This window comes from Strix uralensis, chromosome 4 (genome assembly GCF_047716275.1).
Source record: "Strix uralensis isolate ZFMK-TIS-50842 chromosome 4, bStrUra1, whole genome shotgun sequence".
Lineage (NCBI taxonomy): Eukaryota > Metazoa > Chordata > Aves > Strigiformes > Strigidae > Strix > Strix uralensis.
In genome coordinates this window covers 122321447-122334381 of record NC_133975.1, presented here as the reverse complement: position 1 = coordinate 122334381, position 12935 = coordinate 122321447, and the positions used below count along the sequence as shown (strand labels likewise).

The window sequence follows — 12935 nt, the reverse complement described above, 5'->3', positions numbered from 1 at the left end:
AGCAGAAAGTGTTGCCCAGAGGCCTCCCTGCTGACATGTATTACAATAGTTACAGCCTCCAAAGCCAAAAAAATATAGCTGTGTACTGCCCAGGGTGTTTTAATTTACTGTTGTGGTCAAAATTTAAAATGAACTGTTTATTCAAGTGGGCAAATACACAGTTGAATCCATGCTTTTTGTCAGAGGCTTATAGGAGCAAGCGAAGGAATTCATTAACAAGCTCATAATAATGCAAATTTCTGTCAGTTTAGGATTGGGTTTCCTACAAGAAGACAAATGCTTTTCCATTAGGACTGACTTCCACAGGCCAGATGCGTCTCTAACAGCAACAAAACACAGGACACATACAGAGCTTTGAATCAGGATAACTTGTATCACCTTCCTGACTCCACAACAAAATTTCTCAATGACTTTAAGCAACTCAACCAAAATCTCACTGTGCCTTAATTACTCTCCTTTCAGCAAAACGGAATAACCATGTTCCCAAGAATTACAGGTCTTACAATTTTATTATAATCATTATATTGTTACAATGATTGACATATAATGTCAGCAAATAAAGGCAAAGGTGGACGGAGACTGTCGTACCTAATTTCTATTTCAATCATGCTTGAACTCTTATATATGAGATGTAACTGCTTTAAAAAGAACATCCCTTGGGATCAATCTGCCTGACAGCTACCACATGCAAGGCACCCACTGACTAGTATCTTACTTGAAGAGGTACAAGCCCTCATTATCTGAAGGGAAAACTGGGCCTGTACACCCAAATCTAGACAAGATTCAATTACAGGCAAGCTCATGAAGCAGCATCAAGTTTGCAAACACAGGGACAGCTCTGACTATGCAATCGTCGTTGAAGGACACCAGGGTCCCAAATTAGGGATAGAGCTGTGCAAATGCTGCTCTTTTTTTCTTGTGGCTGTTTCCTGCTGACCTGCTGTTTGTTCCCCATGTGGGAACCGTGTAACCCAGATGCACAGACAGTCATGATTCACCATGACTAGAGTGAAATCTGCAAGCCTGTAGATGTTCCAAAGCTCTTTCAAGTAGCCAAATGTCATGACAGTAATGAGGAACTCCAGAAGAACTTCCCAAATGTGAGTGGGCAAAGAAGTGTCAGGTGAGATTTGACATAGATAAGACCATGTATTTAGGGGAAAATAACCTAAATGCCTCCTAAACAATGCTGAACTCAAAACTTGCAGCTACAACTTGGAAGATCAAAGGGTCGTTGACAGTTCCTCTGAAATCAAGATGTAGCAGCAACCAAAAAAAAAAAACCCAAAAAAACACCAAACAAATTTTGGACATCACAAGGCAGGGCACAAAGAACAAGGAAAGCGTCCACATATTGAGTACCAGGTGCAGTCCTAGTCCTGCATCTCAAGACAGGGGTAGTGGAGTAAGCAAAATGACAGAGACAAGTAAGTAAACAGTCAAGAAGGTGGAGCAGCTGCCTCAGGAGGAAAGATGAAAGAGGTTGGGACTCTTGTCTGGAGAGGGGAAGGCTGAGGGGGCCTGACTGAGGTTTACAAAGTCATGGAAGTGGTCAATAAACTGAAAGAAAGTGAGTACTTCTTCACACTGGGGCATTGAATTCATGGAACCTGCTGACACAGGAAGCTGTGGAGGCAGAGAATGACAGCAGAGTCAGACAGGGATTAGATAAATTCCTGGACAGTATGTCCATAAACAGATATTAAAGGGAACAGACAGGGATGTGTCCCTGAGACTTCCCCATTGTGCATTCTGGGAGTATGAGCAGGCTGCAAAAAGCAGCCAGGCTCCACAGCTCTCCCTAAACACCGTTTCCAGCTCCACTGCTGGACACAGCCCTGGGCTTAGGGGGGCTGCAGCTGAGACCCAGTAGGATATTTCTAATGTTCTTATCATTCCCATACAAACTTTTCACTAGAGTCTTTCTTAGCTTAATTAGTAACAGGAGATTGCTCTATTCCCATAGGCCCCCATGAGTACTTCAGAGCCATCAGGAGAGGTTGGTGAGACTCAAGGGGATGTCTATACAGCTACTCTGCATGAACCAACTAAACCCAGATCCTTCCCAAGCCAGGCATCACAAGGGTCGCTCTCCCCCTCTTCATCCTTCCACTGCCATCTCCCCCACTACAACAGCTGGCTGCCTTGCCCAAGTTTACCACCATCACTTTTGAGAAGCAGAAGGGGGAGGTTCTGAATGGCAGATCCATTATCTTTGCCCAACAACCAAAACAACAGCAAAGGACTCCTGCCTACAGGACCTTTCAAATGCTTCCTTCAACTTAGGTATTAGAAAAGAACAAACTCATCCAGTTCTGAGATAGTGGCATTTATGCAAACCAAGAGGAATTAACTCAGAAGCATTTGGGCACCAAACAGAAGTAATAATAATAATAGGAATTGGTAATAATAATAGTATTGGAAAATGCCTAACCACAACATCAGTTTGTATAATAATTTATAAGGACTCACTTCCCTAGAAGTGTTTCACGCTTGAATCTTACAAGTACTACTTTCAGATTCAAAGCAAACCTCTAATTATTGATCCTTTGTTACACTGGGAAATTATCTCATCGTAGTTTTAAAGTTCTATTTATAAGTCTAATAATCTCATCATTGATTATGGTGACTGTATTCTAATTATAAATCCATTATCTCCTCAACAATGAAATAAAATCAATAATGCACGTAAATGGGAAAAAAGGAATTTAAATGCATACATTAATGTCATTTCAAGTAGCACTATTTTATGCATCATCTCTAACAAAACTGTGTCACATCATTAGCAATAATGTGAAAAATCTTTTTCAATTAACAGAGCTGATTTGATGCTATGTTCGGTAAAGTGGCAATCCATTCCATTAAACACACACATATGAAATGCTTGAAACATCTATGAACTCTACCTATACATCATAAATTCTCTCCCAAGTGCTGAAACAGAAAAATAGATACATTTTCTATTAATGGTTTTTAAACCTCCTTTCAGAAGCTACCATCCAGGGCATTTCAGTTGCAAGTAACAAAGAGCATCAGTATTTGCCACATGCTCAGCCGCTCATGCCACAATAAAACAGGAGATGCTTTCAGCAACGCTCACTGTGCACAGCTTGACTACCTGGAGGCCCACGACCTCAACATCTCATCATTCCAGTACACAACCTATGGAACAAATGTTAAATTCAAAGCACTTTCCAGAAAATGTATGATGTTCAATCCTATTTTACACTAGCATGACAACTGGGCAATCCACACCTGCATCCAGCTTTGCAAATCAGTTCCTTTATGTGATATACAGTGACCACTGCAAAAGACTTTCTCTCCACCAGCCTGCATATGACTAAGGCCTGAGCTCAGCCTGAATTTATCTGGTTTCTCTGCTGCATTAACCTCTGAAACCAAAGGGCATTATTCAGCTGCAGCCCACCCTTAACAACCAAGGTAGCCAGTGCAGAGCAACGTTAGCCTCATAAAAGCACTTCTACATAAAATAAATAGAATCGCTCTCAAATGTTGGATGATACTTCTAAAACCCAGCCAAAAAGTATGAGTCTTCCTTGTAATGCGATTTCTAATGTTAAGGTGGCATGGGATGTGTTGATTAGCGATCAGTTCACTGGAGAATTCATAGTGAAGCACATGCACAGTATAAAAGGATCAGCGGGAAGCAAAAGAAGCTGGGAGGAACTAAGTGAACAGAAAAGGCCATCCCTAAGAAACTAGTTCAATGGCAAGAGTAGAAAATTTAAATATTTGGGGTAAAAAAAAGAGGGTATTTTTTATCTTAGTGTAGCTTATGATACACTTGCTGGATGAGAGAATGACCTGTGGGCCAAAGGTAAATCAAGTGGATTATAATTTGCACATAATCTCTAAAGTCTGTTTGTCTTAAATCTACCTCTGATGAGTACAGGTGAAGTCTGGGCCAACATTCTTTATTATTGCTTGTTGACTTCAATTGTCAACAAAGGCGAGTATGGACTTGTTTCCCTGTGAGAGCTGTAACAACAACTGCTTAGCCTAGAGGGGTGAAGGATCAAAAGAACTGTTTTCAGGTGGTAATTTGAGCCACAAGAGGGTCTGAGTCCTGCAAATAGTTACCCTGTCCCACAACTGTAAAACTAATTCTATGGCAGAAGTGTCAAATACACAATAAAGAGAGACACAATCCATACCCTCATCTAAGAAAACACTCATTTCCATCTTGCAGCCAATACACTTTCCACCAACTCTTAACATTTTTCCTAAATCACTCTGATACCTGGGAATACATTATAAAGTAAACCTCATTTTCACCTTCAGCATCCTACACTGGGGGCTATCTAGAAAAAGAGAGCACGAAGACCTTAGCAACGACACAAAATGGAGGGCTGCGTTTTCATCTGCATGTTTAAGGCTGAATTTCCAACCCATGCTTTCTAAACTGGTCTGCTTCCTGGCTGCTGGGGCAGGGTCTTGATGACTCTGAACGCATGGCGCCAGTAGCAGCGTCCTCCTCCCACATCACACCCTTCCTCTGCATTTGCTAAGGCAGCAAAGTGCAATTCAAGGCATTACTGGCCAGCTGAGATGCAACAGTCTCAGGAAAGGTCTTTTCCATCGGGGCTATAAATTAGGTTAGTGTGAGAAAGCATTTAGTAACTTGGATCAAAAGGTTTCCTTCTGCTGTTCAGACTTGTTATGGAGAGTGACCAACACTAACTTTGAAGATTTTTTTTTTCCCACCCCCTTTCCTTGATGTACTTCCTCTACAAGAGTAGTAACCAACAGCACTAAAGCTAAGGGAAAACACAAAAGCCTCTACGCAGCCCTGGCCCCACCACCTGTCTGGGGTTTGCTACTGACTTCTGCAGAATCAAGATGTTATATGTGGAGCCTGAGAAATGTCCCAAAGCTCAAAGTCATCCAGATGTCTCACAGACAAGATTCATGGTCAAAGCACTATATTTTAATTGTTTCGTTGCAAAATATATTTCATGCGTTGTATTCATAAAAGGTCACTGAGAAAGCTATCAAGAAGGATTAAAAAAATTAATTTAAATATCCACTTGGTATGACATTTATCAGAGCAAAAAAGTAAATGCTGGAAAGTAAATCTTGTCATTCTTCTGGTTTCCACAGCCAGCTTCTTACTGCATCTTCTAAGCAAAATGTAAGTCATCCTTGCTATAAACAAAGAGGATTTAAGGGAAGTCATTAGAGGCTGAACTACCACCCTCAGATGAATTCATCTGGTTTAGATTAGGGTGAACAGAAGTCTTATTCCTAGGAACTACAGGAAAGCTTCAATTGTGAAATAACTCAGACTTTCCACATAAAACAAACAAACATAACTCCTTTAACTTCAGAGTATATGGAGTATATGTACCCATTTACACATGCTGTGGGTGAACCCTCCCTCTCTGAGCCTCACTGCACCAAGCCATAAACTTATACCCAACTTTAAATTTGTGAATACTCTCAGGGACATACATTGGACTTTTGATAAATTTACAATTTTATATACACATGCTTTAGAAGTTTTACTTAAGTCACGTTCAGTTTTCCAGTGTTCCAACTTTTCCAATTTCCTAACAGTGCATTTTTTAATACATTTTTAAAGCAACCTGGAAACTGGTAAAGATTCAAGGAGCCACAATATTTTGCCTTATAGCCAGTACCAACTGTATATATTCAAATTAGAAATACAGTGTGGCAAAGATTTCATTTTGCATAAGATGAAAGAAAAAGCAATTTGCAAAACAAGCTCTATTTCACTACGACGTCTTTATAGCACATGGCATGGCTACTTTACCACTTTTATGCAGTATATAACAATGCATACTAATAACACAGTCAATTGAAAGCATACAGTAAAACCTCTTTTTTCCACAATACATGCAGATACTTCCAACAGGTGTACAAGGTATTTTCAGTGGTTTTAATGTTCTACCTCTCAGACAGGTTCCAACACATCTAGGAAGCCTAAACTCCCCTTGCTCCTCTGCTTCTGTATTAAATTGAGTAGCAATGCTGAGCACTGCTGACATGTTTTTTCATTTGAGTAGCAAACTTATATTCACTTGTCAGGTCTAGAATTAAAAACATCAATATAAAGCTATTTATTAATTATAGTTGTCAGTCGTCCACTACAAATCAGCTGTTTTACCCAGAGTTATACCAGCTCCCTCCCCTCCACAGTACTCGCTGTCAGGTCAGACTACTTATCACTGCTACTGGTGATTATTTTTTGTAATTTTTCTCAACAGGCCACTTGGGTAAAGCAGCTGATTACATCTTCACCTTTTGCACCTTGGTTGCAAACCTAGTCTTCCCCTTTCTGGACCTTCCTCCAGATCCTTAATTACTGTTCCTCTTCACAGCTCCTGAAGCCCATAGTTATTATTTTGGCTTGAGCAGCACCCACACTATGCTTCAAAGACACATTCCTGTTCAAAAAATTTATAATCTATATAATGGATTTTCACACTTGAACTCCAAACATATATTAAAAATTTACGATGTTCTGCACTTCTGACCCCCAACATTCAGCCCAGAAGTGTTTTCGCAACCATAAGTGACATTACAAGGTAATGCATGAGAGTTTGGGACAGGAGATGAGAAGAGAGCAGAAATCATTTTTTTTCTCTCCGCAGACAATTCCACTGCTGCCACTATTAAAACTAACCATAAATAAAAAATATGGATCCTGGAAAAATGTTTGTAGGTACAAGGTCTCCTGAGGTTTGGCAGCCATACCCTGGGGTGTATTTTCATGCCCACAAGGCGCTGGGCACACAGCACCCCACATTGGCTGCCCATGCAAGGGTTTGCCCTGCATCACCCACCTGGGCTCCACCAGCACCAGCAGAAAGCCACAGGCACCTTTGGTAGACAAGGTGAGCCTAGACAGACATCCAAGATGAGAAGGACAAAGTACCTCTTGGAGTTGCCGTTGCTCTCCCACAACTACAAAGGAAGCCTCACTAATTAGCTCAGAATAAACACCCGTCTTTTTGGCAGCTAAAAATAGTTGAGACAAACCCCAGACTTTATCTGTGTCCGTCTTCCTATCTTTAGAAAATGAATCATGCTCACTTCATATGCAGCACTGAGTTAAACCACTGAGATGTGAAGTGCTTGGGTAATAGTTTCCTACCAGGGAGTTCGGCACTTGTTTCAAGAACTCCGCTTTGGTAAGAAAACGAGGCAAAAGTACAGATTCCCAGTGAAACAGGTGTACTTACAGAGTGGTCAAAATGACTTGTATCACAACTGAGAGTGTAAACTCGCCAGGAAAGGGGCCATCTTTTTCTTCTGCATTTGTGCAGTATCTTGCCTAAATGGGGGCTGAAGCCTCCAAGATGCAGTCACATTGCACAGAATAAACAGTATATTCAATGTTGTCCTTTCTACTGCAATTCTTTTTCTTGCTCCAGAATTCCTCTAGCCAGACCAGCTTTGCCCCACAAGAAGATGGGAAAGGTTACTAAAGACAGACATCTCTAAAAGTATGCATATCCACAGCTCTCTCCTGGGTTAATCTTAAACCTAAACCCCGTCTCCAACCTCAGGAAAGAATAGCCAAAATCACCTCTCTAACCAGGGTTTAAAAAAATTAAATAAATCAAGTAAACTTTTCTAATAGGAAAGGAAGTTCAGACTTGACAATCAACATAAGTCAGGGAATCCCTGTCTCTGCAAAATTATAAGATGAGGTGATATGACCACTGGACAAGAATGTCCTGCAGTGGATGCTGTTCCAGGCAAGGGCTGCACTAGCTGATTCCTGAAATCCCTCCAATCCTATTTCCTTCAACACTTGTGATTCCTCAGGGGAAAAGCATAGGGGAAGCACTTTCTGCCTTACCTACCCAAATAGCTTCATCAGATACAAGGCTCTTAATAACAAAAAAGGCAGTAAGAGAATTCAGACAGACGCAAAAAGCACAATCTGGGAAGAGATGCACAACACAGTCTTCAGTAACTACATCTGGCTTAAATGAATAAAAGAATTTTAAAATAATTTAAAAAAGAGAGAGAAAACAACTGAAGCTTAGCTTGTCTTTCCAAACAGTGCTTCTAAATCTAAACTGTCCGTGCAGATGACTGGATGACACCCAAGCAGCCTCCAACACTCACAGTCTAGCAGTGTTTGTCCTTTCATTAAAGGTCACTGTTTTCCACAGTACTGAGTTTCTTTGCACATTTCTAGATCACACTTAAGCTCTGTTGCATTATACACATTTTTCCTTCACAGGGGTTAAATGAGGCAACTCTGTTTTATCTTAGAATAATGCAGTGGTTAGGGAAAACCACATCTATCAGTCAGCATGGTTAAGCAGGAAGAAATCTGGAGCTGGCTGTTAGTGAATTATTTAAGACAAGAATAAGGGCAGACAAGGAATGAGCAGAGAAATGCAAATGCTTCTGCTTTCAGAGACTGCAGGCTTCTTAATCCAGTAGCTTTCCAATTTTTTTTCTACATTTCTGTGATATTTACAGAAGACAGAATTTAAAAATTCTGTCATCATTACAGATGACAGAATTTAAAAAATAATTAAAAGGCAACATCATATGCCTTACGTTGGCCAAATTGATCCTTAACACATTGAGCAGCATTTTAGAGAAAAGCACTCATAGCAGCAGCTCCTCATAAACCATGAAGAGCTGAATGGGCCATTTTTTTCCCTTTTCTCAATGTAAAATTATCAGAGAGCGATCTGACATCAGTGGAGATTCACTGGATTTAAATGGGGGTACCTCAAAGGGGGGATGCATGTGCATTCACAAATCTCCATATGAAAGAGAAGTATGGGAGGGAGGAATTACATCTCCAAGCCTTTTCTGGAAGGAAACACAACAGCCACCCTGTAAAAGTAACGTTACATGGCAGCACTCTTAAATATTTATCTCTGATGATCTTGGAGCTCAACCAGTTGAAGCTACCAAGCAATATTAGGTAGTGTTTATATACAACAGCACATAAGGCATTATGTTAAATTTAAAGCTGTCTACCACCAACTTACCCGGTCTTGCAAGATCTGCTAACAACATCTTTATGTGAAAACCATGACTTCTACTTGTACACATTTCATCATTACTCCCACTCCCCTTGTCCACTACCATGTGAAAATGGTTTAGGAATAAATCTTAGTCAAAACCAGACACTATATCCTCCCTCTTAGGTTCTACAGATAGTCACAAGTCTGTAATGAACGTGCATTTAAAGGTAACATGCATCTCTATAAAGCTTTTTCATTTCCCACAAGAGTTCTTAAAATATACACACCATACAGGAAATCAACATCAATGCTTAAAATCCAAGTGCAATGACATTTACAGGCATGTGGCTCTGACGCAACCTTCTGAACACCCTCCTTTGCAGCAAACTTTTGTGGCACATCTAACCTGAAGATTAATGTTCTCCATCACAGTCTATCAACAGCATTTGCTGAACTGAACACAGCCTTAGAAGTTCAGCGCTACACTTGAGTGTTAAATTCATCTTTGATACAATCCCATGAAGCTCCCAGAGTTTCATATGGGACAAACTTGGCCTTTTATGTTTTTCTAAAGGGGTCACCAAGTATGTGACAGCCAAATAACATCACCTGCATACATGAAGCTAAAACAGATGCAAAAACATTTCAGGAAAGTATCTCACCATGTGAGATAAGAAAGCAAATTCCTTGTAACATCTGACAGAACATCGTTCAAAGCTCTTTTTCAGCTCTTCAGCTCTTGAAACATGGTTTAGAATACCATCAGCTGATCCCCTCTAAGATAAATATGTATACATCTCAATTTTTATCTTTATCGCTCTGTATATCCACACATATGTAAACAAAACTGAATTATTGCTACTTACTAGACAAGCCTGAGGGAGGAAGCTGTTCACCCTGGAAATACTCCACATGCCCTCGAGGTACTGCTGAGCTTGGATGGTGACCGAGCTCAGGGCGCCGCTGAGACCACTGGGGGCCACCGTGACTTGAACGCTGGAGTTCGGAAAACTGCTCGTGCCTTGGGACCATCCAAGTCCCTTCTTCCTCTCTGCACCAGAGAAGAGATTTGGCGACTTCCCGGGCTGCCTGCCCACCTGCCCAGCAATGAGCGGCAGGTCTCTCTGGGAAGAGACAGTGACCATCCTGGGTACCATGCTGGTCACTGCCCCGGCGCTGGGCGCGAGGTCGGGCATTTCTGGGTAGCTGGTTTGATTGAGGGTGTGCATCATCTGAATGGCTTCCTGCTTCAGCTGATTCAAGTGAGTGGCACAAGTTTCACATCTGCTCTCTCCTTCATTCCTGTTTTTCTGTAAATAGTCAGGCACTTGAAGCTTGTCAAAAATTAAAGCTGATAATCGTGGGTCCTAGAGAAGTGGAGAAAGGCAGAAAAACCATACTGAGTTAAAATAATGCAGAAAGATAGAAAAGAAAGAAAAAGACAAAAGTTCTCTGTGATTTGCTCTCCTCCCATGGAAGTACTTTAAATCTAGTCTGGTAACTCTCAGCCTTTTTTCCCCCTGAACACCCTAAAAGACTTGCAGGTCACAGCGGATTAATAAACCATAAGTGAATTCATTTGTATTAGACCCAGCATGAAAATTATTATCAGAATTAAACAGTGGAACTGTGGTGTACTCAATAACTACTCATTCTTCTAATTAACTCTCCTTTGGAGACATCTAACGTGCCTGTGTTTCCCATGCTCAGGAACAATGTTAGTTGAAATGCTGAACCTACAAATATCATAATGTGTTTCAAAGGCATACCGCCACCTTAAACCCAGGAAAATTAGACTTTAAAGTATTTTAAAAAATTAGTGTATGACCTGGTAAACGTTTTGTTGTCCTCACCCTCAGAAACAATTAATCAAGTGGCATAAAAAGCAGTTTACATGGTGCTGCCCACAGCTGGCTCCTCTGCTAGCAAGGACCGTTATTTCTGATCTTTGCAACCCAGATGGTCACAATATTCCCTTACGCTACAGTTGCTTTGATGAGAAATAGATTTGGGCCTACAGCCATGTGCGAAGGTGTGACAATGTGCACACTAAGAAGCTGATTTAAAAGCAACACCTATTTTGTTTCCACAGAGCAATTTCCCCCCCCTTCCCCTTGCTAGTTCATTTTAAGGCTGCCCAGACATTTTAAAACCCAGCTCTGTGTTTCCAGTTCGGAGATAGAGTTACCTATCTCCTGAAACACACAAACGCCTTCCCATCCCAAGCCTGCTACTGTAAAGATTAGTCAAGAGATTAAATCCAGCCCTGTTGTAAATCTCCTATCAAGACTACTGCCATGCAGTAAAACGGACCTAACTTCACACACTCGTCGAGCTCTCTAAACAATTAAGGTTTTAATGAAATCACAGCACAGCCAAAGGTTTATTTGTATAATTATTTTAAGTGAAAATATTTAATTTGCTTGTTAATAATGAGGGCACACAAAGCTAGTAAGTCAGCCATCCAACATATGCTGGGGGTATCCCCAGATCAGTACTCATTTTTAAAAATGCATTAGTTTATGCCAAGCTGCAATTGCTCTCTAGGAAATGAATGTCCTATTAGAAAACTAATTCTGGTTTTAATTACAACACACATCAATAAAACTCTTTTAAGAAGTCTTGGCACTGGTACTTTGGCTTTGCTCATTCTCTTTCAAGTGCGCTATTTCCCTTTGCTCTGAATTCAGAAAGTCCTAAAACACTGCCTAACTTCTGCAGCAGCAGCACAGAATTTATCTCAATTTCAGCTGCCAGACTACTCCTGCAATAGTTTTTAATCTATCTCACAGGACACAGTACAGTGTTGATAGAAACCATTGTGAGTATATCTAGCATCTCATCATTCTGCAGCCAAAAGCCATAAACAGAAGTTGCTCTTTCTGCAATAATCTAAATTATTGTTTATTTACTGACTTAAAAAATTCTTCTCAGGCTAAGGAAAGCTAGTCCTGCTGCTGACTGAACAATAAATTGCATTCACATTGGTGAACCAGTTTACAAAATCAAGTGAAAGACACTGTTTCATTTTTGTCTCTTTATTGAGGTTTAGATCCTGGTAAAAATCCCTTTGAAGTTGCACCATTTGCTTACCCTCATGAGCAAGAAAATTCTTTCCCTCCAAACCTCCCAGAAGATGATAATACTAAATTAACAGATATTATTAGTCCGGAAAAAAGAGTAATTAATATTTTAGAAACTTTTTTCTAACCCTTCAGCAGAAAGTGCTATTGGTTAGACTCAAAAAACATAACGACTGAGTGCTGCAAGCACTATCAAGCCTCAGGCAAAACAAAGGCCACGCAGTCTGTCTCCCAAGAAAAACAAACAGCACAGTGCTCCACAGAAACCTTTCCAAGGGAGAGCCCTCTGAGCAAATTCTTGCAGAGGCTGACACACAGCATCTATTCAAACAGCCCCAGAAAACAGCACCTTCCAGCACCGGGTGCCCTGTCCGCAGCCAGGCACATCCCTGGGCTCACTCCTTTGATCTAAGTTGGGCACACAAGGAAGCACCTGCAGGTCCCAACTGCGTGAGCCTCATCTGGCAATGTTTAAATTGCTATCAAATGTCAAAAGTTTCAAATAAGCAATTAAAGCGAATTACTAGGTGAAACAGGCTTCTCATTTAAAAGAAACGACTTCTTTTGATGTAAAGAAAATTAATGACCCCAATTCTAGCTCCATAAACACAGTTTACAGTGTCAGGCAGATCAGAGTCAGGCCTGTCTTGCAGTTACAAGGAAATCCAGTGGATGCCATATTAAAGGGAGGAACACAAAGCAAAAAAAAATAATTATTTATTTAGAAAATTATACAGAGCAAACCATATAAGCACACAGTACGCCAAATTTAAACCTTCTAATTTATTTATAGTTTAAAAAAAAAAAAAAGGCATCTCATTTCCAGTATTTGTATTTTGCCAAGCATTTACAAGGATCCTTTTAACCC

General features: G+C 40.5%; 1 protein-coding gene across 2 annotated transcripts in view; it reads right to left on the bottom strand.

Moving 5' to 3' along the window:
- Nucleotides 1-12935, bottom strand: part of KIF26A (kinesin family member 26A) — a 102254-nt gene that overhangs the window by 56360 nt on the left and 32959 nt on the right. Inside the window, exon 3 of one of the 2 annotated variants that reach the window (XM_074868943.1) lies at nt 9851-10351. In XM_074868943.1, the coding sequence (XP_074725044.1) occupies nt 9851-10351 (501 nt within the window). Of the gene's footprint in view, nt 1-9850; nt 10352-12935 lie in introns of those variants that run through there. The other variant, XM_074868941.1, reaches the window with a different exon arrangement.